The 12197-nt window shown below is 38.6% G+C and overlaps 1 protein-coding gene across 6 annotated transcripts in view; it reads right to left on the bottom strand.

Moving 5' to 3' along the window:
* Positions 1–224: 224 nt before the first annotated feature.
* Positions 225–12197, bottom strand: part of LRBA (LPS responsive beige-like anchor protein) — a 718950-nt gene continuing 706977 nt past the window's right edge. For 5 of the 6 annotated variants that reach the window (XM_087437546.1, XM_087437549.1, XM_087437550.1 and 2 more), the window contains exons 55-57: positions 11801–11997; positions 6623–6774; positions 225–1553 (exon numbers count right to left, since the gene is read on the bottom strand). In XM_087437546.1, the coding sequence (XP_087293672.1) occupies positions 1463–1553; positions 6623–6774; positions 11801–11997 (440 nt within the window). In that variant the 3' untranslated portion in view covers positions 225–1462. The remainder of the gene's footprint in view (positions 1554–6622; positions 6775–11800; positions 11998–12197) is intronic. The other variant, XM_087437548.1, reaches the window with a different exon arrangement.

The raw sequence follows: 12197 nt of genomic DNA, 5'->3' as shown, positions 1-12197 counted from the left end.
TGGTCCCATTTGCGTAAGTCTCAGTAAGACAGCTATCCATCTGGCCAGAGAAGGCCCATGTTCCTATATTTATTCATTGAAGAGAGTCTCTCTCTTATTGGTCATTGTTCAAAATCTATGACTGAACCAGAGTTTGACATTTTCTTTGCAATAATTGTTTTATCAATCAATCAATATCAATCAGTGTTTTAAAGTTAGGAGCAAAAAGATATTTCCAACAACAATTCAATTACAAATGTCATTTTATTTAATTTTTCTGTCAAACTGAGTTGTGCCATTCCAAATCTTTGCTTTTAGAGAAGAGCCAAATGTGTAGAAAAAAGGAGGGGACTCCTTTAGGTACGTCGTAAGAGAAAGAGAAATGGAATGTCAGTTTCAACTCAAAGTTCACAACTTACAAAGAATTTATTTATGCAATACAGATCTTTTCTCAAATATGTTTCACAGAATTTCACACAGCAATCTACTAGAAAAGTAGAATTATACAACACCAAAATAACATTATTTCTTAGTACAAATTGCTAATCAAAAGGAAGGTGAAGACAGTTTAATAACAAATAGAAGGTAAAATGGTGTTGCTTAACACAGCACCTGGTAGCCTCTGTTCTCAGACGTGGGTGGGGGTGAGGGTGGGGAGGGGCGCCCCGACGGCACTCGGGCTCAGCCCATGGGCACGGTCCAGCCTCAGGGTGAGCTTTGGTACTTGCATTTACTTTAAAAGAAAAGCAAAGGTGGTGAGCCCAAGAGCGTTTCCATCGCTTCATTTTGGTGTTCTGTAGAGACGACAGATCAGGAAAACATTGTAAATATTTCACACTTGCTATAACATTAGATCCTTTATGGGTTAACCACACAATAAAACAAAATAGCCTCCCCCAAACCATAATTTTCTAGGTCTAAAACATGCTTGAAGAATAATATTGATAGAAATAATTCATTGAGATGTTTTAAATTACCTTTACCATAATTAATTTAAACATTACTATTTAAATCCCAGAAATTTCAGAGCTGAAGAAGCACAATTGTTTGGAAAAATACAGGACCCAAAGTATAGCATAAAATCCCCCTATTGCAGTATTATAACCCACTTCTCTACTTTTAAAATCATATATTTCTCAAGATTACAGATAAATGGGAAGTGTTTTTTCATAATATAGCTAGAATAAGTGGGTTTACTTGCTCCACTGTATGTTTCCATAATTGGTGAAAATAGACTTCTCATTATGACTAAAAATATAGATTTTTTTAAACTACAGAACCCAGCAGCCAGTTTCTGCTTTGCTATTCACCCCAAAAAAGTCAAGCAAAGTCTACAAAAATAGCAATTAACTTTAAAAAATATTTTGCTTCTTAGAGCAAATTTAAGTTACATTCAGATGTGATAGCTATTTCTAAGAGAAAGATGCTCCAGGGTACTCCCCCTGCCTAGGCTGGGGGCAAGGATGATGTGCAGCTGTCACCATCAGTAGCGGGTTTGGTATTCATGATGCCATCGGTTAAAGTCATTGTAGAATAGAACGATGCTTCCTGAAGCCATGCCAGAAATGATGCACCTGGGAAAAGCAGAGAGAGGAGTGGTTTACAAAGCTATTTATTTCCTAGGGATCTGTTACTAAAGAAAGAACTGCCCTCCCCAAATCTGCAAGGTAAATATAGAAGACGGCAGTCAAACCTAATAATTTGTGAGAACTAAGGTATGTTTTTTGCTGACTAAAATGCAGCACTGAGTAAGCTCAGAGTGCCACCTCTGATACTCCACAAGGATCCAAGCCATAGCTTGCTTTGATATTGAAAGTACAGCCAGTATATACAGGATGAGTCACTAAAACCTGAACAGACCTGATGATTTCTAAGGGAAGCTGGACTGGCAAGCCCTATCTTTTCTATTAGGTATCAGAATCAAAAGAAAGTATCAAGATCTCAGAGTAATTGCTAGAAGAAGCAGCACAAATGACAGAGGTCTCTCTGACAGGTACAGGATCAATGATGAGTCAGAGAGCAGAGTTCTGATCGTAATACTCAGCCAAAAAAAGTGGGCTGGGCTCTGCTCTGCAGAAGAATATTCTGTATTCATCATGCTCTGGGTAGGGGCCTAGCCCTCTTAACATAGTGACTCACTGAAATATCACTAAAGACAGAAGCAGCTGCTTGCTCTCCTGTCCCTGAGAAGGTGATTCAGGGGAAGAGATGGAGAGCAGTAAGATGAGCAGCTTAAAGGAGCCTATTATCTTAGACCTTTCTCTGTACGGTTTGGTTAGGTTAGGATCAGTCCTTAGAAATCATGTTTAATATCCTTCTTAGAACCTCATATCAAAATTAGGAACTAAAATGTGTCACTACAAAAAATCAACTAAACAAGAAGGCAGTAACGAGGAAATCAGGGACAAAAAAGCTCTAAGACATAGAAAACAAAGTGTAAAATGGCAAAAGTCAGTCTTTCCTTATCAGTAATTAATTACTTTACTTAAATGTAAAGGGACTGAACTCTCTAATCAAAAGGCAGAGACTGGCAGCACGGATAAAAAACATGATCAAAGTGTATGCTGGCTACAAGAGACCACTTTAGATCTAAAAACACAAACAGGTTAAAAGTGAAAGGATGGAAAAAGATAGTCCATGCAAATAGTAATGAAAAGAGAGCTGGGGTGGCTATTGCTAATATCAGACAAAATAGACTTTAAGTCAAAATCTGTTACAAGAGACAAAGAAGAACACTATATATCAATAAAAAGGTCAGTCCATCAAAAAGATATAGCAATTACAAACATATATGCCCCAAATGTCAGAGCCCCCAAGATACATGGAGCTAACACTGACAGAATTGAAAGGAATAATAGTTCTACAGTAATAGTTGGAGACTTCAATACCCCACTTTCAATAATAGGTAGAACAACCAGAAAGAAGATAAGTAAGGAAACAGAGGACTGGAACAATTCTAAAAGCAAATTGGACCTAACACATACATAGAACACACACCCAACAACAACAGAATACACATTTTTCTCAAGTGCATATGGAACATTCTCTAGGATAAACCATATGTTAGGCCACAAAACAAGTCTTAATAAATTTAAAAAGACTGAAACCATACCAAGTGTCTTTTCTGATCACAGTAGAATTAAGCTAGAAATCAATAACAGAAGGAAAACTAGAAAATTCACAAATATGTGGAAATTAAACAACCAATGGGTCAAAGAAGAAATCTCAAGGGAAATTAGGAAATACTCTGAGACAAATGAAAACAAAAATACAACAAACTAAAACTTAAGGGATGCAATGAAAGCAGTGCTAAGAGGGAAATTTACAGCTGTAAACACATACATTAAAGAAGAAAGATCTCAATCAGTAATCTAATTCTACACCTTTAGGAACTAGAAAAAGAAGAGCAAACTAAACCCAAAGCTAACAGAAGGAAGGAAATAATAAAGGTTAGAATGGAGATAAATAAAATAGAGGATAGAAAAACAGAGAAATAGCAACAAAACCAAAAGTTGGTTCTTTGAAAGAGCAACAAAATTGACAAACCTTTATCTAGATTGACTAAGAAAAAAGAGAGGACTCAAATTACTACAATCATCAAAGGGAGACATTACTACTAATTTTACAGAAATAAAAGAGGATTATAAGAAAATACTAGGAACAATCGTATGCTGACAAATTGGATAACCTAGATGAAATGAAAAAATTCTTAGAAACACACACTATACCAAAAGTGAATCATGAAAAAATAGACTTATAACTAATAAGGAGACTGAATCAGCAATCAAACACTTCCCAATAAAGAAAAGCCCTTGACCAGATGGCGTCACTGGTGAATTCTACTAAACATTTAAAGAAGGGTTAACACCAACTCAAACTCTTCTAAAAAACTGAAGAGGAGAGAACACTTCCTAAGTCATTCAATGAGGCCCACATACCCTGACACTAAAGTGAGACAAAGAAACTACAAGCAAATCACAAACCAGTATCCCTTATGAATACTGATACAAAAATCTTGAACAAATACTAGCAAACTCAATTCAGCAGCATATTAAAAGGATTATACACCACAACCAAGAGGATTTATTCTTGGAATGCAAGGATGGTTCAACATGAAATCAGTCAATGTAATATACCACATTAACAGAATTAACAGGAAAAAAAACCCTACAGGATCATCTCAATTGATGCAGAAGAGGCATTTGACAAAATTCAACATCCTTTCATGATAAAAACACTCAAACTTAGGAATAGAAGGAAAGTATCTCAACATGATAAAGGGCATTATGAAAAACCCACAGCTAACATCATACTCAACGGTGAAAGACTGAAAGCTTTCCCATATGATAAGAAACAAGACAAGGATGGCCGCTTTCACCAATTCTATTCAATATAGTACTGGAAGTCCTAGTCAGAGCAACTAGGCAAGAAAAAGAAATGAAAGGCATCCAAATTGGAAAGGAAGAAGTAACATTCTCTCTATTAACAGATGAAATGATTTTAAATGTAGGAAATCCTAAAGATTCCACAAAAAACCTATTAAAGCTAATGAATTCAGCAAAGTTGCAGGATACAAAATCAACACACAAAAATAAGTTGTTTCTATACATGAACAATGAACAATCTGAAAATAAAATTAAGAGAACAAGTCTATTTATAATAGCAACATAAAGAATAAAATACTCAGGAATAAATTTAACCAAGGAGGCAAAAGACTTGTATACTGAAAACTACAAAATGTTGCTGAAAGAAATTAAAGATGACATAAATAAATGGCAAGAAATCCTGTATTCATGGATTCGAAGACTTAATATTATTAAAATGACAATACTAGTCAAAGCAATCTATAGATTCAACCCAATCTCTATCAAAATCCCAATGTTTTTTGCAAAAATAGAAAACCCATCTAAAAATTTACAGGAATCTCGAGCTAGAATAACCAAAACAATCTTGAAAATGAAGAACAAAACCAGATGTCTCACACTTCCTGATTTCAAAACTTACTACAAAGCTACAGTAATCAAAATAGTGTGGTACCGGCATTGAGACAGACATATAGACCAATAGAATGGTGAGCCCAGAAATAAACTCTCACATATATGGTCTAATGATTTTTGATAAGGGTGTTGGGACCATTTAATGGGGAAAGGACAGTCTTTTCAATAAAGAGTGCCAGGAAACCGATATCTACGTGCAAAAGAATCAAATTGGACCCTCATCTGCCATTATATACAAACAATAATTCAAAATCGATCAAACACTGAACATAAGAAGTAAAACTATAAAACTCAGAAGAAAATATAGGGGAAAAGCTTCATGATAGTGAAGCATTTTGCAATGCTTTCTTAGCTGTGCCAAAAGCATAGGCAACAACAGAAAAAAATAGACTTCATCAAAATTAAAAACTTTTGCACATAAAAGGACACTATAAAGAGAATGCAAAGTCAACACCACTAGTTATTAGAGAAATGTAAATCAAAACCACAATGAGAGACCACTTCATGTCCATTAGGATGGATATTATTAAAAAATATATATATACATATATATATATATATATATATATATATAGCAGGTGTTCGTGAGATGTGGAGAAATTTGAACCCTTGTGCATTGCTGCTGAGACTGAAAAATGGTGCAGCCACTGTGGAAAAGTTTGGCAGTTCCTCAAAAAGTTCAACAGAATTACCATATGACCCAGCCATTCCACTCCTGGGTATATTTCCAAAAGAACTGAAAACAGGGATCTGAAAAGATATTTGTATGTCAATGTTCATAGCAGCATTATTCACAATAACCAAAAGGTGGAAAAGAGCTGAAGTGTCAAGAGATGAATAAAGTGTGGTATATATATACAATGAAATATTATTCAGCCGTAAGAGGAATAGTAAGTGAAATAAGCCAGACACAAAAAGACAAACATTGTATGATTCCACTTATAGGAATTACCTAGAAGAGGCAAATTCATAGAGACAGATGGTAGAATTGAGGTGAGCTGGGGAAAGTGAGGATGGAGAATTATTATTTAATGAGCAGAGCTTCTGTTTGGGATTAAAAAGGGCTAGAAATGGATAGTAGTAATGGTTGTGTAACAATGTGAATGTACTTAATGCCTCAAAAAATGGTTTAAATTGTAAATTCTCTGTTATGTATATGTTACCACAATAAAAAAAATTTAGGAACTAAAATGAGTGACTGTATATTAAGAGGAAATAACATACCAAAGAAAGATTATCTCCCCAAACTTTACCATGTGGGAGGTTTTAGGAAATAAGCCAAATCTTTCAATGGAATCCTCATGGACAAAGATACAGGCATTTTACATTAATGTTTACTGCTCTTAAAATTTTATTTAAGAGAAAAGGTACTTTAAGAAATATAAAAAGGTTTATAGCAATGTAATTGGAGACTTTGTTACTTAAATCCTGTCTGTTCCTGGAGAATTCAGCCTTTGTCCAAGAGTGGCAACGCCATCAGAAAGAAAATCATACTTTTTAAAAAGTATCTTGGAAACCCCAATATTCATTGGCTTTTTTGATTGTACAGGTGACCCCCCACAACCCAGCCCATCCATCAGCCCATTTAAATAAATTCCCCTGCAGTTTTTGATACCAGGATGGGTAGACCATGATTCCAGTGTTACCTCTGGTCGTAAGACAGGGCCATAGCCCGGATTCCAGCATCGCAGCCTGGATAGGCAAAGAGCTGCTTGAGGTCAGACACCTGCCAGACCATGACCACACCGTTGTCTCCTCCTGTGAGCAGGTACTGCCCGTCCCGGCTCAGCTGGATGGCCTGTGAGACACAGCAACATTCAGTAGGGATGTGGCTCCAGGAAGACTTCCGCCCCCACCCCGTGCTTGATTAATCCCTACACGACACCATCTACTGCAGCGCAGGGAGAAGGGAAAGAGGGGGACAGGGTGTGTATGTATTCTTATGGAGTTTTTAGGAAATCGTGAGTCCTAGAAAACTTTTGCCATTTTTCAGACATCAAATGGCCAAAGTTAGGCAATCCTTGAGTTTTTTTTTTTTTTTTTTTTTTAGCTTTTGCTTTTTAAGGATGAGGTGGCAAACTCTTCCAGTTCTACGACTACTATTTAAATGGTGCGTGGGCCGGTCCTGTGGCTTGGTGGTTAAGTGCGCGCGCTGCAATGCTGGTGGCCCGGGTTCGGATCCCGGGTGCGCATCGAGGCACCACTTCTCCATTCATCCTGGGGCCGGGTCCCACATACAGCAACTAGAAGGATGTGCAGCTATGACATACAACTATCTACTGGGGCTTTGGGGGGAAAAAATAAAATAAATAAAATCTTTAAATGGTGCGTAAGGTGGACTGGGACCAGCACTATAAAATGAGGGGCCTCCTGGCATCTCTTCAGTTGTACTGTGGACGTGCTAAGCCCACTTTGTACGAAGGCTGGGAAGACAGTGCTAGCTGACCTCATATCCCCAATAAAACACTGCTGCCTTTGGGGCCATGGCCCCGCAGGAGACGACCAACGGCTTCAGAACCTTCAGTAGGCCTGCCGGATTTTTACAACAGTTGGGAAGATGACTTGGTAGAAGACCACAACTTCCAGGGTGATTAAACCCTAGGTTAAGCATTTTCTTCTCGCCCCAGGCCTGACTGCTTCCTGCCAGTGCTGAACAGGAAGCGCAGACATGGAATGTGCTCTTCAATCCTGTAAAATGGGCCAAATGCAGACTATTGCCTGTTTTTATATGACTTCTTACATTTTTTAATGGTTGAAAAAAATCAAAAGAAGAATACTACTTCATGACATGAAAATTATATGAATTCCAAATTTCAGTGTCCAAAAATAAGGGTTACTGGAACAGAGCCAACACTCACTCGTTTATGGCTACCTTCACAAGTAATTGCACCAGAATATAAAGCCTGCAAAGCCTAAAATATTCACTATTTGTCCCTTTATAGAAAAAGTATGCCAACTCCTGATATAAAAGGTCCTCCCTACTCCAAGAGCTAATCCTATTACCCCTTCCTCTCCTCCTGGCCCTTTCCCTCCACACCTTCTTTTCCTAGCTTATTAAGATACACATTTCCTTTCTTTAGGTGGCACTGGGAGTTCTAAAAGTTACTGCAAACACCTGTAATCTTATGTCCACCTGGACGCAGTGAATATGGGAATACAGATTGTGCTAGCAAGCCAGAAAAAAAGAATCTAACTTGTGAAAAATATGTTTACACTGTTCTGTACTCAGATTTTTACTATAGTTGCCTTAAGTCTTTAATCTAACCTTTGACAAAATTTTTTAAAAATCATAGAAAAGTCAGGACTGTTTCACAGCCATTCAATTCACAATCACATAAATACCAACTTTTAGTGGTCTCTTAAATATAGCTTATTCTCAAGAACATAAAAATACATCTAAGAAATAAAAACCCATGTGTGGAAGACAGTTACATGTAAGAAGTATTCTCTAGGGGCCAGCCTGGTGCTGTAGTGGTTAAGTTTTTGTGCTCTGCTTCGGTGGCCCGGGGTTCGCAGGTCCGGATCCCAGCCACGGACTGACACACCACTCATCAAGCCATGTTGTGGCGGCATCCCATATACAAAATAGAGGAAGATGGGCACAGATGTTAGCCCAGAGCTAATCTTCCTCAGCAAAAAGAGGAAGATTGGCAACTGATGTTAGTTCAGGGCTGATCTTCCTCACCAAAAAAACAAGGAAGTATTCTCTAAATCTTAACCAAATATAAATAGTAGGACTTTTCAATGTAAGTAAAAATCAATATCCTTTTTCCCCATTCATTTCACAAGTGGCCATCTCTAGGGGGTATCTGGGAACTGCAGTGAAGACTAGGACAAATAATAATTTGCTATACTTATAAAATTCAGCTGATGAAAATCCATTAACCTTATGGTTGTGGTTCACTTGAGTTTTATACTTGAGGCTTTTTACTGGATAAGTGCTATATTAAAACATAAATTAAAACCATTAATCTTTAACTCTTTGTTCTAATAAATGATCTCTAATTCTAGTTCTGTCTGGAATTAAATAAAACCTAAACTTTTAGGATTGCACATTCATCAGCATCCAAAACATTTTAGTAAGCCAGATGCCTGCCAAGGTGAAAAAATATTTGGTTGGCCTTTCTCGTGAGGAAGCTGTCAAATTCCACTGGAGGTAAGAGCCAGGGTGACATTTATTGAATGGCACCCTATCTTCCACCCAAACCAGCATTCCTAGTTCTTAATTCTAATACACCTCCTCAGTATCAGGTTGGGTTGAGACTAGAGATTTTAAGAGGGCCCCAGAGACATGTTGATCTCATCCTCTGAAATCCTGAGTGCCTTGGACAACGCCATAGCTGCAGTGGTTTTTAAGAAGGGACCAGCAGGCCACAGCAGTCTGCTGGGGATGATCACATCCTAAAACACAGCTTCCTCAGGAAAAGAAGAGAAATGAGTTCCTATGGGTGAAATGGTGGTTATCCTTTGTTTAGGATAAAATAACTTTGCTGCTCTGTACAGGCTGCCAACTTAAATTTAAGTTATTCATTAAGACATCTAAACATTGCCTAGTTGATGTGCTCTGATATGTTAACCAAATGCCACTGAACAATCTGGCATCTAAATAAAAACAGGTGGGAAGCCTTGATTAGCCCAGAGGTTCCCCAGGCTGCCTGCAGGGTTCTTGGTATTTCAAAGAAACTTAATTTCTGGTCTGAGCTGATGACTAATTTGTTTCCATGGTCTCCTCTCCTTATACAGGCTCAGACTGCAGGATGGAGCTGGAGATTTTTGCTCTGTGATGTCTCTATTCCCAACCTGTGGTTTCCTTCCTTCCCAAGGCAGTTAGCTGTGAAAGTGTCAGTCTCTGGAGCCGTGGGCAGGTAGTGCTCATTTTAGGCAAGCTCGCTTTAATCACACAGTTGCCACTTTCAAGTTAGCATGATAAAGTGCAGGAGTGCCGGGGAAAAGGCAATGGATTGTTTAAGCCTAAAATCCAGTGGGGAATATTACAGAGAGAAAAAACAATGGCTATAGGGCAGAGAGAAAAGCATGTATGTATGAACAGTCTGCAGAAAGCCCCCCTACTACTGCCTCAAGGAACTTCCCAGAGCCTTTGGTACTAACTGAAATGCCACAGATATTGTTTCAGCCAGCAAGGGATTTCAAATTATTTTACAGATTTATTAGTGTGGCTGACAATATAATCGCAACTCAAAGTGACAGATTATCAACATTATTGTAAAGAAAAAAGGAAAGGAAAATCCTCTGATGTGTACTTGGTTTAAATGAAGTATTATGGGAAGGGAGGGAAAAATAAAAGCAGAGTGTGAGTGCATGACATGACTTCGTGGTAGAGGCAGTGAAAACGCAATGGAGAAAACTCAGAGAGAAATGGAGAGAGAAGAAAGCCAATACTGACCTAAGAAATCAATCCTAAGATACAGAAGCAGCAAGCAGCTGCCCTTGATTTGATCAATGTAATCTATATTTAGGGATTTTGTTCCTTAATACTTCCTGACTCCAGTATTTACTTGAGAGAAGAGGCTGATCAGACTAGATCTGGGAAACTTGGAGAATTTATGTTATCTAAGCTGCTCTGGGTCAGGAACAGCAGTGAGTAAAATGTCTAGAGCTGGCCCAAAGCCACACTCAAGGCAGAGGCCTCTGCGACCTTCTTCTCATCCTTAACATGTCCTGGGTTCTCTCACTGTACACAGATCACAGGCCCCCCAACCCTGTCCTGGAAAATGAGAGGAACACCACAGCTTCATTTTACCTTAACCTGCGCTGAGAAGTTTGGAGGTGAGAAAAGAAGGACCTTGGAAAGACAGGCACTCCAAAGAGCAGTCCTCACTAATATTTACGGAGCCCTGTCCCGAAAATGAGGCAAGACCTAGAAGGTCCACTAGCATTACCATTTCTTGTATACCAAAAGGGAAAAAATGTTTGCCTAATTCACATCATAATTTGAAGCCCAACCCCCTTAACTTGGCAAGTTTTTTTTGTGTTTTTGTGAGGAAGATCAGCCCTGAGCTAACATCCATGCCAATCCTCCTCTTTGCTGAGGAAGACCGGCTCCAAGCCAACATCTATTGCCAACCCCTCTCCCCTTCTTCCACAAAGCCCCAGTAGATAGTTGTATGTCATAGTTGCACATCCTTCTAGTTGCTGTATGTGGGACGCCACCTCAGCATGGCCGGACAAGCGGTGCGTCGGTGCGTGCCTGGGATCCGAACCCGGGCCGCCAGCAGCAGAGCACGCACACTGAACCGCTAAGCCACAGGGCCAGCCCCTTAATTTGGCAAGTTTTGGTCTTGTTATCCATGAAGAAGTAAAGTCTGAAATTAGATGCTAATTCTAAATAGTCATAATCCCTACCACTGCCACCATCAAACTATTCACGTGTAAAGAGGAGACAGTTTTAGGTGTACTCTACTGCACTATTTTGGCTTTGATACTCAGAAAAGAACAATGTGCAGTTAACTTTCTTAGATTAAAAAAACAAAATAAAAAAACCGAGCTGTGCCATTGAAAGCCACCCAGGATGGCTTCACAAGATCTTAAGAAAACCTCTTCTGCTGCAAGATCATCCTGGGCTTCACTTAGTGATCTCAAGCATGGAACATTCCGGCTGAGCAATGCAGTTGGCACAGCTGGGATATGCTATGGTCCATGAAGTATATAAGCCTCGTCCACATGCTACCTAATGATTTTCTTTTGGTGTGGAAAAGAGACCCTCAGTGACTCAAAAACAGAGGTTTCTTTAGTGAACTCTCTCCCTCACTTGCTGCACTCAGAGGTAAAAATCTAGAATGATGAAAAATCTATAAGGCACTTACCCTTATATTATCATCTGTTTCCATAGTGGCCTGGAGTTTTCCATTCACACTGAATGTACAAAAGAAGCCATTTTCATAGAATATGACACAATGACCCTCTCTTGAAGCCTGAATGAGTTTTGGTTTCAGGCAGTTTTCAGGACCCTCCAAAGTCCTTAACAAGTCTCCATTCATGGAATGTATGAGACATGGTCCTTCTGAAAAAGGAGGAGAAACAAAAGGCAAAATTAATTTTTTTAATGAGAACAGACAAATGTGATCTGAATCTTGAGCACATATCAAACAGGATTACAGTACCACATCGCAGTTGTAGAAAGCCTTAAAAAATTATATATCTTTTATAAAAGTATTTTGTAAAATTTCTTCTGCATGCTGGCCAGATCTCACCTTCCACTTG

This window comes from Ceratotherium simum, chromosome 12 (genome assembly GCF_057802395.1).
Source record: "Ceratotherium simum simum isolate JZ-2026a chromosome 12, ASM5780239v1, whole genome shotgun sequence".
NCBI lineage: Eukaryota > Metazoa > Chordata > Mammalia > Perissodactyla > Rhinocerotidae > Ceratotherium > Ceratotherium simum.
This window is presented reverse-complemented; position numbering and strand designations above follow the sequence as displayed.